The sequence below is a fragment of the Pongo pygmaeus genome, chromosome 6 (assembly GCF_028885625.2).
Source record: "Pongo pygmaeus isolate AG05252 chromosome 6, NHGRI_mPonPyg2-v2.0_pri, whole genome shotgun sequence".
Lineage (NCBI taxonomy): Eukaryota > Metazoa > Chordata > Mammalia > Primates > Hominidae > Pongo > Pongo pygmaeus.
The window spans coordinates 101,015,470-101,028,835 of record NC_072379.2 but is presented as its reverse complement, the minus strand read 5'-3'; the positions used below and the strand labels follow the sequence as shown (position 1 = coordinate 101,028,835).

Below are 13,366 nucleotides of genomic sequence, written 5' to 3'. Positions count from 1 at the left end.
CAATCAGATATTTGGAGCCTCCTGATGGAAGTATATGTTACCACCTCTGAAGTATTCTTGTAGCAGCAGGAAGAGGAAAACAAGTGCATGTATAATTTACAGCTGGCAGAAAATTAGAGATAGAGTGAAGCTCAAATCCCAGAGGCATTATCACATTTAATCTGCACATCTTTTTGAAACATAAAAATTAGTTGTTGTTTTGTTTTACTAATTTTACCCCATTTTAGAGAGGAGTAAATTTAATGAATAAATGATATGTCTGTGACCACCTGACTAATACATTCAAGAACCAGATCCTACCAAGCCTTCTGGCTTCTTATGATGGAACGTGCTTTCCATGTTATAGAGTGAGGCTCAGTGTCATCAAGGAACAGCCAATCCAGGAAGATTTACATGAGAAATGATACATATTCAGCAGAAGATTCAGACCTTAAAAGCATGACAATTGCAGTTATCTTCTCTGGCAAGAGAAGAGTGTAAGTGTAATGTTCTGTTGATTCAGTGAGGATTCATGGATTTCAGAGATCAAAAAGAGCTGATGATGATATTGGCATTCTCTTATGCAATGGAGGCACTTTACTCGCTCTCTCTCCAGAAGGGCAGTCATCCCGATGTCACCAAACTGGACCAGCGGAGGCCTTGCTGACTAAGACAGAGTCCTTTTAGAAACTGTTGTGGATCTATTTGAATACATGACCAAATCGATGGCTAATATACAAGGCCAGCTTCAGCCTCATAGATATATGACCTATGCAGTCACACAAGGACCTGCTCTCAGAGGGGCCCTGCACTTGGTTTAATGCCCTGCTGTTACCATTTTTAAATACTTAAAATTTTATTTTTGAGCTTGAGTTTTGTAAATAAAGTCTGTTGGAACAATTGAACATTCACATGAGCAGCACAGATAGGCCAGGCAGCAGTGTGCACATGCACAGGCCTGAATCGATGGCTGTGGCAGAGGGTGTGGGTGCCAATCAAGTAGGCCTGTGGCCTGGTGCTCAAATGCATGCATCAGGGCAGTTTGGGGTATCACAGAGTCCCAAGGCAGCCAGGCCAGCACTTGAGTGCAGATTGGCAAAAGCAATGGCAGTAATAGCAGCAGAAGCAACATGACAGCAAAAGTAATAGGGACAGCTACATCAGTGATGGCCTCAGGAGAAAGAAGAGGCCTGCATGGGGACAGTTCTGGAACCTATCATGGGAGGCTGGTCCCCAGCACCTGTCTCTGTGGTATCTGCACATATAATAAGGAAAGAAACTATTGGCACTCATGCAGAAAACTTTTTTAGTAAAATATTACAAAATAAAAGCAAACACACAGACATTGCAATAAAACATGTCAAGGAGTTATTAGAATTCTTCAAAGAGTTTAAAATCTCCAGTTTTGAAAATTGCTATAATATTGCAAATCAAATATACATAAGTTTAGGAATAGAAATTAAAGGTGATCGCATGTGACAGAAAATAATACTTTTCTAAGCCTGAATAAAGCTTATGAAGCTTTGAATAAATGAAGTATGAACAAGAAAGACCATTTTAAGTTTTTTTTCTTTGTAATTGAACATACAACAATAGAATGCATATAAGCAAGTATTCTTGTGTATATACAAAATATAAAGCCACTTTTGGATTATTGCACAACCTCCAGAAGTTACAGGAATTGTCAGAGGAAACATTAAAATGAGTGTTGAATAAATGTAGATTTAAAATTAAATTCACAGAGGAAGCTGATTTTTATGAAGAGTTAAATCTTTTTAGAAAATTGTCCTATGAGAATCATCAGCTCAAAAGGTTATATTTTGAAATGATATATCAGAAATTTATTTAAATGTTATCACAGCCTATAAATATTCTTATAAGCTTCAGTGAAAGATGCATGAGCAGGAAGATTCTTCTCAAATTAAAAATTGCCAAAAATTATTTATGATCTTGCATCTCCCAAGAGCAGCTCACATCACTTTCAGTTTGATCAATTAAAAATGAAATTACAATGAGTATAAATTTTGATGATCTAGTAAATTAATTTGCAGAAAAGTGAGCCAGAAAAATCTTATGATCAATCAAGATATGACATTATTGTTTTTTTATTATATAAAATTGTGACATCAAAAATATTTTCTTAGGATTCATTGCTATTCACTTAGTTTTTGTTGCTATTCACATATTACTATTACCCCTATTATATTTTATAAGTAATAAAATATTTTTAAAGGGAAAACTTTTTATATATTAGTAACTTTCAGAGAACATTTTTCTGACATTTTGACAAGGAATCCCAGATTTGTTTTTTTGTACTGGGTCCTGCAAATTATGTAGGTCACCCTGCCAATATGATTTGAGGAAAAAAATGTTCGAAGCTGGTGTTAGCAGTTGCCCACAGCAATTACAGTAGAACCTCAGTTTTGCTCCTGTGGGAATTTGGTTTTGAATAAATTAACTTTCCAATAAGGAGTGAATGAATTATTGTTACTGCACTGATTTAGTATTAAGCATTTTATTTCTGAAAATTCAGGTAAACTATTTGCAATTGTAATATTCTTTGGACATTAGAAGAACAGCAGAACTTGTTTGTCCCGTTGGCAATTATTTTTAGCACACATTCTAAGTATGTTATTTGCTAGGTGTTGAAGGTATATGGGTAAATAAGAATATAGTTTCTGTTCTAAGAAGTCCAATAAGGTAGACAATATGAAAAATAGTAAATTACAATACAGTGTTTTAAGCACTTTTCTACAGAAATATGTACAATGTATAGATTATAGCGGTATCAGAAAGCAAAGTGTGCTTTCTGATACCTCTATAATAGGATAGCTGGAGAGGTTTCTGACTTCTTGTTTCGTAAATGTCTAGGATGATACTGACTTGCATTCTCATTATAATTCATATATATTTTACATATATAATTCATATATATATTTTATTTTCCAATTAATGCAACAGTAGCATACTTTTAAAAATAAGAATGATTGATTTGAATGCAACAATAGAGAGTATCTTTGCAAAAAAGCAGTCTTTTATAATGAGATTATAGCTAACTTTTCTGATTTGTAGTTTCATTGAAGAATAGCTTATTCCAGTTTTTTGCTTATTTTTATTATTTTCCATTAATTTTACTTTATAAGTGAAGACACTCCTAAATAGCCACATATGGATTAATTTTATTTTAGAATCGTGAAAAATGGAAGACAGTAGCACAGACACAGAAAAAGAAGAGGAAGAGGAGAAAGATGAAAAGGATCAAGAGCCCATTTATGCCATAGTGCCCACAATTAACATTCAAGATGAGCGGTTTGTTGATTTATCTGAAACTCCAGCTTTCATTTTTCTGCATGAGGTATATTTTTCTTTATATGTTACTACAGTAAAACCCAACTCAACATGTACTTAAAAATTCAAATGAAGCCAATATCATTATCAAAATTCTTTATTACATATATCCTGTAGGTGATATTTACAACTTGATACACTAAAACAAAATGGTCCCTGCCTTTTCTTCCAAAAATTTATCATGTAATTCTGAACCAGTGCAGTAGTGTAGGTTCTGATACTTTCGTAGCATAAGTATTTGCATATATATTCAGTCAGTTACATACATTTCATGGGTTGGTACATGAAATAAAGAAGATTTCTTTTATTATTGCATATACTACATTTGCTTCCATAAAATTAAAATATCTTGTCATATAATGATAGAAAGAATATATATTTACCTAACTAACTATAGTTACTGCAATGGAGCACTGAAATCTGCTGTTTTCTGTCAGCAAACAAGCAAAAAGGGGAATATGATGAATTATATATTCTCATTATGTGAACTTTAAAAAGCAAGATGAACATTTAGGAAATACCCATATATGAAGAGAGTTTTTTTTTTTTAAACTAATGGCTATGTATTCAACTGTTACCTTGTCATGCCTGAGCGCTATACTCTAGAAAATGATTTAGAGGACATTTGAATTTCAGATGATAAACTTTATATAACTGAATAAAACATTCTAAGAAATTTGATAGTCATAGTAAAAAATAAGTTTAAAAAGTCTTAAAGCAAAAGCAGAGTTTATTATAAACCAAGAAGCAAAACCAAAATGGAACAGAATGCAATAAAAAAGTAATTTTAAAAATAATAGTGTTATATATGTGTATACAGGATCTAAATTGCTAAATTGTTCACTTTTTCTACAGTTTTGACTTTTTCTTTTATTTTGACATAATTTCAGATATATGGGACAGTTGCAAGATTAGTGCAAAAAATTTGCATGTATCTTTAACCCGGATTTCTCAGATGCTAACATCTTACCACATTTGCTTTATCCTTGTCTTTCTATCTTCTTGTTCTCTCAACCTCTCTCATTCTCTCTCTGAAGACACGATGCCCCTTTATACCTAAATGCATCACGGTGTTTCCTAAAAATATATTCATTCTCTTAATCACAGTACAATTATATCAGGAAATTAACATTGATGTAATACCATTTTCTAATCTACATACCTTATTCGCGTCTTGCCAGTTGTCCCAATAATGTTCTTTATAGCAAAAGAAAATTCTAGATTATGTATTGCATTAAGTAGTCATCTCTTTAGTCTCCTTTAATCTAAAGGAAATTCAGGATTTCTTTAGTTTTCGTGATATTGACACTTTGAAGAGAAGAGGCTGGTTATTTTGTGATTTTTTTCAATTTGGATTTTTCCGATTTTCTCATTATTAGATTCAAGCTATGTATTTTTGGTAAAGATATAAAGACGCAATCTTGTATCCTTCTCAAGTATCTTCTACCAGGAACACATGACGTTGCCTTGTCCCATTGCTAGACTTGTTCATCTTGATCACTTGGTTAAGGTGGTGACTTCCAGATTTACCTTCTATTTATTTTTCTGTTAGAAATTAATAAGCACCTCAAGAAGAGATACTCTGAGACTATGTGGTTGTCTTACTCCTCTTAAAATTTTCACCTACAAGTTTGGGATTTATTGGTGATACTTACCCAGATCAACTCTTGTTATGATGGTTGTCAAATGGTGATTTTCTAATTCCATCATTTCTTCTATATTTATTAGGTGGCTTTCTACTATAAGGAAGAACTTTCTCTTCTTTCCTTATTTATTCATCTTTTTATCCGTGTGGACTTATGTTTCTCACTGTCATTCCTCTTCATGCTATCATTGTCCCACATTTGGCCAGTGTACACCCTTCAGGTAGGCTCACTTGTCCTTCTGATATGCTTCTGTGATTTCTTCTGCACTTCCTTACTTTCTGGCACAAGAATGTGTTCTGGGCTCATCTTGTATTTTCTTTGCTCCAGCCCTAGAATCAGCCATTTCTTGGAGGATCCCTAGTTACTGTTACTGGAGAATGATATTTGGAAACCAGGATACTAATGCTGAGCATGGTCATTGCTCCTAGAATGTCATAGCTTCTAGCCCCTCTCAGTGGACAGAGCTAGGAAATAGATTCATGAATATTTATATCCACACAAATTTAAATCTATTTCTACATCTATCTTTATATATTTTTAAATCTAACTTTTATTTTAGATACAGGGCATACATGTACAGGTTTGGTACATGGGCATATTGCATCCAGGTGGTAAGCATAGTACCCGGTAGGTAGTTCTTCAACCCACACTCCCCTTCCTGCCTCCACTCTCTAGTAGTCTGCAGGGTCTGTTATTTGTTCTCATGTTTTTATCCATGTGTGCTCAGTGTATAGCTCCCACTTATAAATGAGAAAATGCTGTGTCTGGTTTTCTGTTCCTGCATTAATTCACTCAGGATTATGGTCTCCAGCTCCTTCTATGTCTCTGTGAAGGACATGATTTCATCCTCCTATATGGTTGCATTGTATTCTGTGGTGTATATATAAAACACACTTTCTTTATCCAATCCCCCACTGATGGGCCACTAGATTGATTCCACCTCTTTGTTATTAATAGTGTGGTGATGAATGTATGAGTGCATGTGTCTTTTTGGTAGAATGATCTATTTTCCTTTGATTTTATACCCAGTAATGGGATTGCTGAGTTGAATGGTAGCTCTGCTTTTATTTGAGAAATCTCCAAACTGCTTTCCACAGTGGCTGAACTAAAGAGCCTCTTCACAGCAAAAGAAACTATCAACAGAGTAAACAGACAATCTACAGAATGGGAGAAAATATTTGCAAACTATGCATCTGACAAAGGTCTGATATCCGGAATCTATAAGGAACTTAGACAAATCAACAAGCAAAAAACAAATAACCCCATTTTAAAAATAGGCAAAGGACATGAACAGACATTTCTCAAAAGAAGACATACATGTGGCCAACAAAAGTAGGAAAAAATGCTCAGCATCACTAATTATCAGAGAAATACAAGTCAAAACCACAATGAGATATTATCTCACACCAGTCAGAATGACTATTATTAAAAAGTCAAAAACAACGGATGCTGGCAAAGGTATGGAGAAAAAGAAATGCTTATCTTTGTATTTTTAAAACCATGATTTCCTTCCTCTAATCTTAATATTTTAAGTGAAGAGTTCACATTTCTGTCAAAATCCATCATATGTCGAACTTTGCAATAGAATTTCTACCTCTCCAGCACTACCCTTAATAATCAAATCAAAAATAAGGCTAAACTTGTGTCATACATTTGTTTGATATAGTAGCTACCAAAGACATTGACTCAACATACACTTATGCTGTAAGCTCATGCATTTTTAGTTCTGACATAAGTTGTTTGAAACCCAATCATACCCGATCTTTGTACTAGTTAAAATAACTCCTCCCCATGTGGTTGAGATATAACCCACTTGTTTCTCATTCTGCTAATCCCAAACCAAAAACACCCCACAGCTCCTGACCATGATAAAACTTAATGGTCAACACCAGAGTCATATAAATAAGTTTCCCCCTTCTGGCGTGTTTTCCTTAAACCAGCCAATCCACAACTCCTGTGAGAAGACTGGAGGGATTAATACCCATATACCTTAATAAAGGTGAGCTCCCACAGCTGCTGTCTCACTCCCCACCCACTGCTGAGCTCCCTGCCACCCCCAGACTTATCCGCGCTCCCCATCAGCACCCTAAGCTGTCAGATCTGTAAGTAATAAATTTTTTCTGTTTCATGAGTTTGGTTTCACCTTCTCATTGTTGTCATTGTGTCTCACCTGACTGACACACAGGAACCTGACGCCCCGCCCGTCAGGGCTCTTCTTAAAAGCAGCTATCTTGGCTTATAGCCACTCTTCACAGAGTGACCTTAAGACCAGTTTATAAAGAAGCCATAACAGTAAAAATCACAACAACTTGAGTTTATTTGTAGCAAAAGTTATGCTCATAGTAAAGATTATCTTCAAGGTTTTCTAAGCCAAAGATTAAGGTTTGTTTTGCAAAATTAAAGAACTTAGGACAACTTCTCATGCATATTGATCCTCAATCTAACAATTAATAAATATTTCAAGAATGTCTCAATATACATGGATGCATAATTTATAGTTATTAATTGCTGGGTATAACAGGCCTCTGATAATTATATCCAAGAGCTTTCAATAATAGTTTCAAAGAACTGTGCTACCTACCCTTTTGAGTAGTATCAATATCAGCAATTTTACTGCCTGAGAACTCCTCCTCAAAGCAGTGATAAATTGCAAACTTTTGGAATATTCAGAATTATTGGCTTCAGAAAACGTTATTTCCATAACAACACCACTAAGATACTGTTCCTAATTGGCATCTGTAAATTTATTTTCTAATTCTTTTAGGATTACTCTAAAATTTATGGGTCTCACAAGTTTTTAACATACTGTGTATAACCTACTTTATCTTCCTTCAGTTGTCTTTGTCTTTTAACCTACTTTGTCTTCCTTCAGTTGTTTAAACGGAAACTGTATCTACAAAAATGGCAAAAGTGCAGATGACAACTGAAGAAAAGCAGTCAGAAATCCAGTTCCAAGGGTCCAGTTGCTTGGCATAACATTGGAAAACACAGAAGCTGTTTATATCATTCGTTGTTATTAATGCTAGTTGCACTGTTGTCCCAGCACTGCCAAGTTGCAATGCATGGGTGTCATGCTCTCATCTCATATTGCCTGAAGAATGTGTTCAGTATGACATTCACAGGCCTCTGCAATTTATACCCAAACTACTTTCACAATCTAGTCATTCACTTAGATTCTCAGGATCTACTCTTTATGTTGTTCCCCTCAGCAGGGACTCTCCCACATTTAGAAGGAGTAACTTCAGATGTCTAAGGAAACTGGCATAAATTCAAAATACATGATGTAAGATCATGGCTATCCACCAATCTGCCTAGTCCTATTGCCTCCATTGCTTTTAAGCTATGCCATTCGTACTAAAAAACCAAACAAAATGCTTGCATAGACTGTACTTTGCAACCCCTGGGTCTGTTCCTAACCTTTGAGATCCTGGCTCAAATCTCATGTCCTTCAGGGAACTGCCTGAGTAGCCAGCTCACAGGGGTTTCTCCAACCTCTCAACTCTTCCCACATCACTTGACTAATCAGCATAAAATAGTTTGCATAGAAAATGTAGAGTTCCATTGAGAACACGTGGACACAGAGGAACAGCACACACCAGGGCCTGTTGGGGGGTTGGGGGCTGAGGGGAGGGAAATTAGAGGACAGGTCAATAGGTGCAGCAAACCACCATGGCACACGTAGACCTGTGGAACAAACCTGCACGTTCTGCACACCTATCCCTTTATTTTTTTTAAGAAGAAAAAAAATTTAGAGTTCTCCACTGACATTATGATCACATTAAGCAATAAGACCTAACAGGGCAGGAACTACACTGTGTTAATTCACTCCTTGGAATGAATGTTCAAAGTGATGCTTGGGGCTGGGCGCAGTGGCTCATGCCTGTAATCGCAGCACTTTGGGAGGCCGAGGTGAGCAGATCACCTGAGGTCACGGGTTCCAGACCAGCTTGGCCAACATGGTGAAACCCCATCTCTACTAAAAATACAAAAATTAGCCAGGTGTGGTGGTGCATGCCTGTAATCCCAGCTACTCAGGAGGCTGAGGCAGGAGAATTGCTTGAACCTGGGAGGCGGAGGTTGCAGTGAGCCGAGATCACACCATTGCGCTCCAGTCTGGGCAACAAGTGAAACTACGTCTCAAAAGAAAAAAAAAAAAAAGTGATTAAGTGATGCTTGGAAACCAAGCCACACAACTCCCATCAATGGGATGTGTGGGTTAATGTGGGACACCTGCTCCCCAAATTGGCCATTGCTGCCTAATTATGAGGCCTGGTACTCCAGACTTTTTTTTGTCCTATTGGATATTTAATCCTGTCCCATTTTCTTTATATTGTTAATTTTTTTTTGTTAAGGTATAACATATAGAGTAAATCTCACAAATATTAAGTGTACAGATCAGGTTTTTTACGTATGCCTATAACCAACATGTCCATAACTGAATTTGTCATTGTTCTCCCAATCATCTGTATTCTCTTTGTCAGTTTGAGAGTTAAATATCTCCTTTAAATATGTATCTCATTGATTGATCTCTTCTCCCACCATATTCTCAGTCTGATCAGGATCTCCTTCCAGGAACCTAAGGTCTCCCTTGAGACCTTCCCAGTCATTGCTCCCACCCAAGATAACCACTATACTGGCTTATCATATGTTAGTTTTTCTCTTCTTGAACATCATATAAATGGAGTCATACAGTATGTTTTTCTTTGTGTCTGGCTGCTTTTGCTCACTTTTATAGCTGTGAGGTTCATTAATAGCATTATGCATGGCAGTAGTTCCATTCTTTTTTTATTGCTTCTTAGTATCCTGATGATACAGGACAGTCAAGCCCCCAAATTGAGGCTTGCCCTTGAGAGGGCTGTGGTGTTAAACAGCAACTTTTATTGAAGTGGCAGTGAACTGCAGCAGCAGAGGTTCTGATCCTTGTGGAGCAGGGCTACCCCATAGGCTGTGTACCCGGAATAGTAGCTCAGAGGCAGTTCTGCACTCAAATTTATAATCCACTTTTAACTAGATGCAAATTAAGGACTGGTTTATGCAGAAATTTGTAGAATGAGGGTGGTAACTTGCAGGTTGTCGGGTTGATGCCATGGAAAGGGGCAATAACGTCCCGGTGTTACCATGGCAACAGTAAACTAACATGGCACATTGGTGTCTAATGGGGGAGGTGCTTCTGCCTCACATCTGTTTTAGCTAGTCCTCAATTTGGTGTGATGTCCAAGCCCCGCCTCCGAAGTCAAGTTCTGCCTCCTACCTCACTACTGTGTAAATGTACCATAATTTGTTGATCCATTCTGTTTTGTTTACAAAAATGGATTATTTCCTGTTTTGAAGATTATGAATAAGGTTCTGTGATCATTCTTATGCAGGCCTTGTACTTAAGAATGAACTTATCTTGGGTATATACACAGGAGTGGGGTTAATCTGTCATAGTCTAGGTTTATATTCAGCTTTAGTAAAGACCTTCAATCAGTTTTCCAAAGAGGTTGAACCAGCACACACTCCGATGGGTATTATGTTAGATGCTGTCACATGTCCAGGGTTAATATAAGTGATAGCTTTCATGGTATTCCCTAGTTAGGATTTCTACTTCTATCTGTATGTGCTTATGTAAAGCAGCACTGTGACCTCACAATAAATGTGACCTCACTTGTCAAGGGTCAGTGTGTCAGACGCTGAACTTTTCCAAGACTTGGAGGCCGTAAAATCATTTTTGTCTTAATGCTGTGAGCCAAAATCAAAACATTAAATTATTTCACCTAAGCGAAATAATTGGCTCTTTGCTTTTTACCAAGGGCCAGGCATCTCCTCCCTTCTCTTTATTTCCTGAAAATAATTATTGTGCCAATCATTGTTAAGTAAGTCTTTGACCTGACTTAGCCAAGGGGTGGAGAAAAGGAGGCATAGGAGCATTGCATTTGGGAGGCATAAAAGGGAGAGCAAACATTGTAGGGAAACACCGAGGAAGTAAAACTATGAATCAAAATAGAATATGAAACTAAAAGTAGAATGTGGATGTATACAAATCATCATAGGCAATGATGAAGATGGATTAAGTTTGTCAATATATGACCTTTTCATGAAAACAGGTTATATATAAAACTATGAGTGGTTGTACTTCTTACAAAATATGTAATAGCAGCATTTGTGTCCAAGTTTCAGTTGCATGTCAGATTTGATGAGTACTAAGATGTCAAGAACCTTGTGAACAATAATTTTGGACATTAAGTCTTAATCTATTTAAAAGATAAAAGATACAGCATTCACTACGTGCCAGGCACTGTGCTAGATGTTTATAATTATTATTGCTAAAGCTACTGAAATTCATCCCTTCAACTCCTCCTTGGTTTTGAGCACCTCCTGTGTACTGGATTGTGCTAGATACCATGAGAATTTATGGACGTAAAGCATAAAAAGGTTCCAATTCTTTAGAAGCATTATTTGTGAACAAGAAGATTGAAATATTAAATGTCAACAAAAGGCATATGATTTTGGACCCAGAAGATACAAGCAGTGTTATCAAAAGGAGGCCCAACTGCTGTGGGATGAGATGGTCTAGAAAGACGTTTAAGGCAGTAAGACATGAAGGGGGACATTGCATCCATATACACAGGGTCCACTATGAATCTGGTTTTTTGCCCATACCCATGTATGCACATACTTGGAATATCTTCATGTAGATGACCCCAAAGTACCTCAAACTAAACATACTCACAGCTAAATCCATTATCCTTCTCCGGAACCTAACTCTGCTCCTGGGTTCTGTCAGTTGGTTCTCTCTTGGTACTATCTCTTGAATTTGTGTTTTCCATTCCTACCATCTCACCAGTTAGAATGCCATTTCAGTGATGAAGATGTGAAGAGAGACTGCACAGTGGCAGTGGAAATGAGGAAAAAAGGAGTGAATACATTTAGGAGAGATATTAAGGAAGTATAAAATTCTATAGCCTTAGTGTCTGAGTGGATGGAGTGGGTGAGGAAAGGATTCTAAATTGATGCTTGGCATTCTGATTTGGGAAATCAGCCAAATTATGGCACCATACATAAGAGTTCAGAACAAGCAACAGGTCTGAAGGGAATGTCCAGTATGTGGATCTGAGCCTATGGGGGAAGTCTCTGGCTAGAGGTGTAGTAGACACAGTAGGTTCTTGATACAGTATTCAGAATGCCTTCTGAAAGAATTGCAGCTTGATACCTATGTATTTTTAACAACACAGTCTACCACTGTGTATTGAAAAAAAGATGCTGCCATTGTTTACCTAATTTCATATTTGTAAAATTATCTTTTTTTATGAGGATATTTACATATTCAAAAGATGCTTTATTTTCTATATATTTTGTTCTCTTAAGGCTGGTACCAGATAAATAAATGTTGGTTTTTTAAATAAATTTTTTTTGAGATAACGTCTGTCTCTGTTGCCCAGACTGAAGTGCAGTGACACAATCTCAGCTCACTGCAACTTCTTCCTTCTGGGCTCAAGCAATCCTCCCACCTCAGCCTCTGGAGTAGCTGGGACCACAGGCACATAACACCAGGCCTGGCTAATTTTTGTATTTTATGTAGAGATAGAGTTTCATCATGTTGTCTAAGCTGGTCTCAAACTCCTAGGCTCAAGTGATCTACCCACCTCGGCCTCTCAAAATGCTGGGATTACATAAACCCCTGCACCTGGCCTAAAGTTTTAATTACTGAATGTATTGGTGCTTTGCCGACGCTACTAAAGCTTCATTTATTTTGTAGGTTGGACCTTCTATAGAGTTACTAATGAGCTTGAGATAATCCCTAATGACATTTCAATTTTTTTTCAAGGAATTAAATATTTTCTTTTTTTTTTATACCTTAAGTAACTGGTCATAAAGAGGAAAAGATAAGAACCCCACCCTCAAGGAGCTTACGAAATAGTTTCAAGTGTGTAAACTTACTTTTCAGAATGATTCTGTAACAGGAGTTTTGAGATATTGCTATTTCCATCTTAAAGATTCTGGAAGATTGAGACTCGTCCTGGGTTACACATCAGGGTGGAATTTGGAACCCAATCTTCCGTTTCCTGCTTCAGCATGCATTTCACTTGACATTGTTCACTTGACATTCACACATTTAAACACTGCTATTTTAGGTTTTACAATTTGACTTTTAAAGTAGACTGTGTATTAAAACAAAGATAAATATGTACACACTGTTTAAATATTTCTAGTATGTTTCCCCAACCTCTCCTTAGTTATCACCCCTCACTAACAGCTGTACTTATAGGCTGTGCTTTAAAAAATGACTAAGTTTCTTTTATAAACCTTCCTGCAAATCTTGCTATTATTGGCATGTTTTCACTTTTCCTTCAGACATCCAGGCACCCTTGCAAGAATAATTTTTCAAGATTTTCTTTGGCCGTCAAGAATCT

General features: G+C 36.6%; 1 protein-coding gene across 2 annotated transcripts in view; it reads left to right on the top strand.

The window, feature by feature from the left end:
- The window catches only part of CCDC146 (coiled-coil domain containing 146), a 260,083-nt gene that overhangs the window by 125,878 nt on the left and 120,839 nt on the right, over positions 1 to 13,366 (top strand). The window contains exon 2 of one of the 2 annotated variants that reach the window (XM_063667681.1): positions 3,168 to 3,334. In XM_063667681.1, coding sequence (XP_063523751.1) covers positions 3,179 to 3,334 — 156 coding nt within the window. In that variant the 5' untranslated portion in view covers positions 3,168 to 3,178. Of the gene's footprint in view, positions 1 to 3,167; positions 3,335 to 13,366 lie in introns of those variants that run through there. The other variant, XM_054494951.2, reaches the window with a different exon arrangement.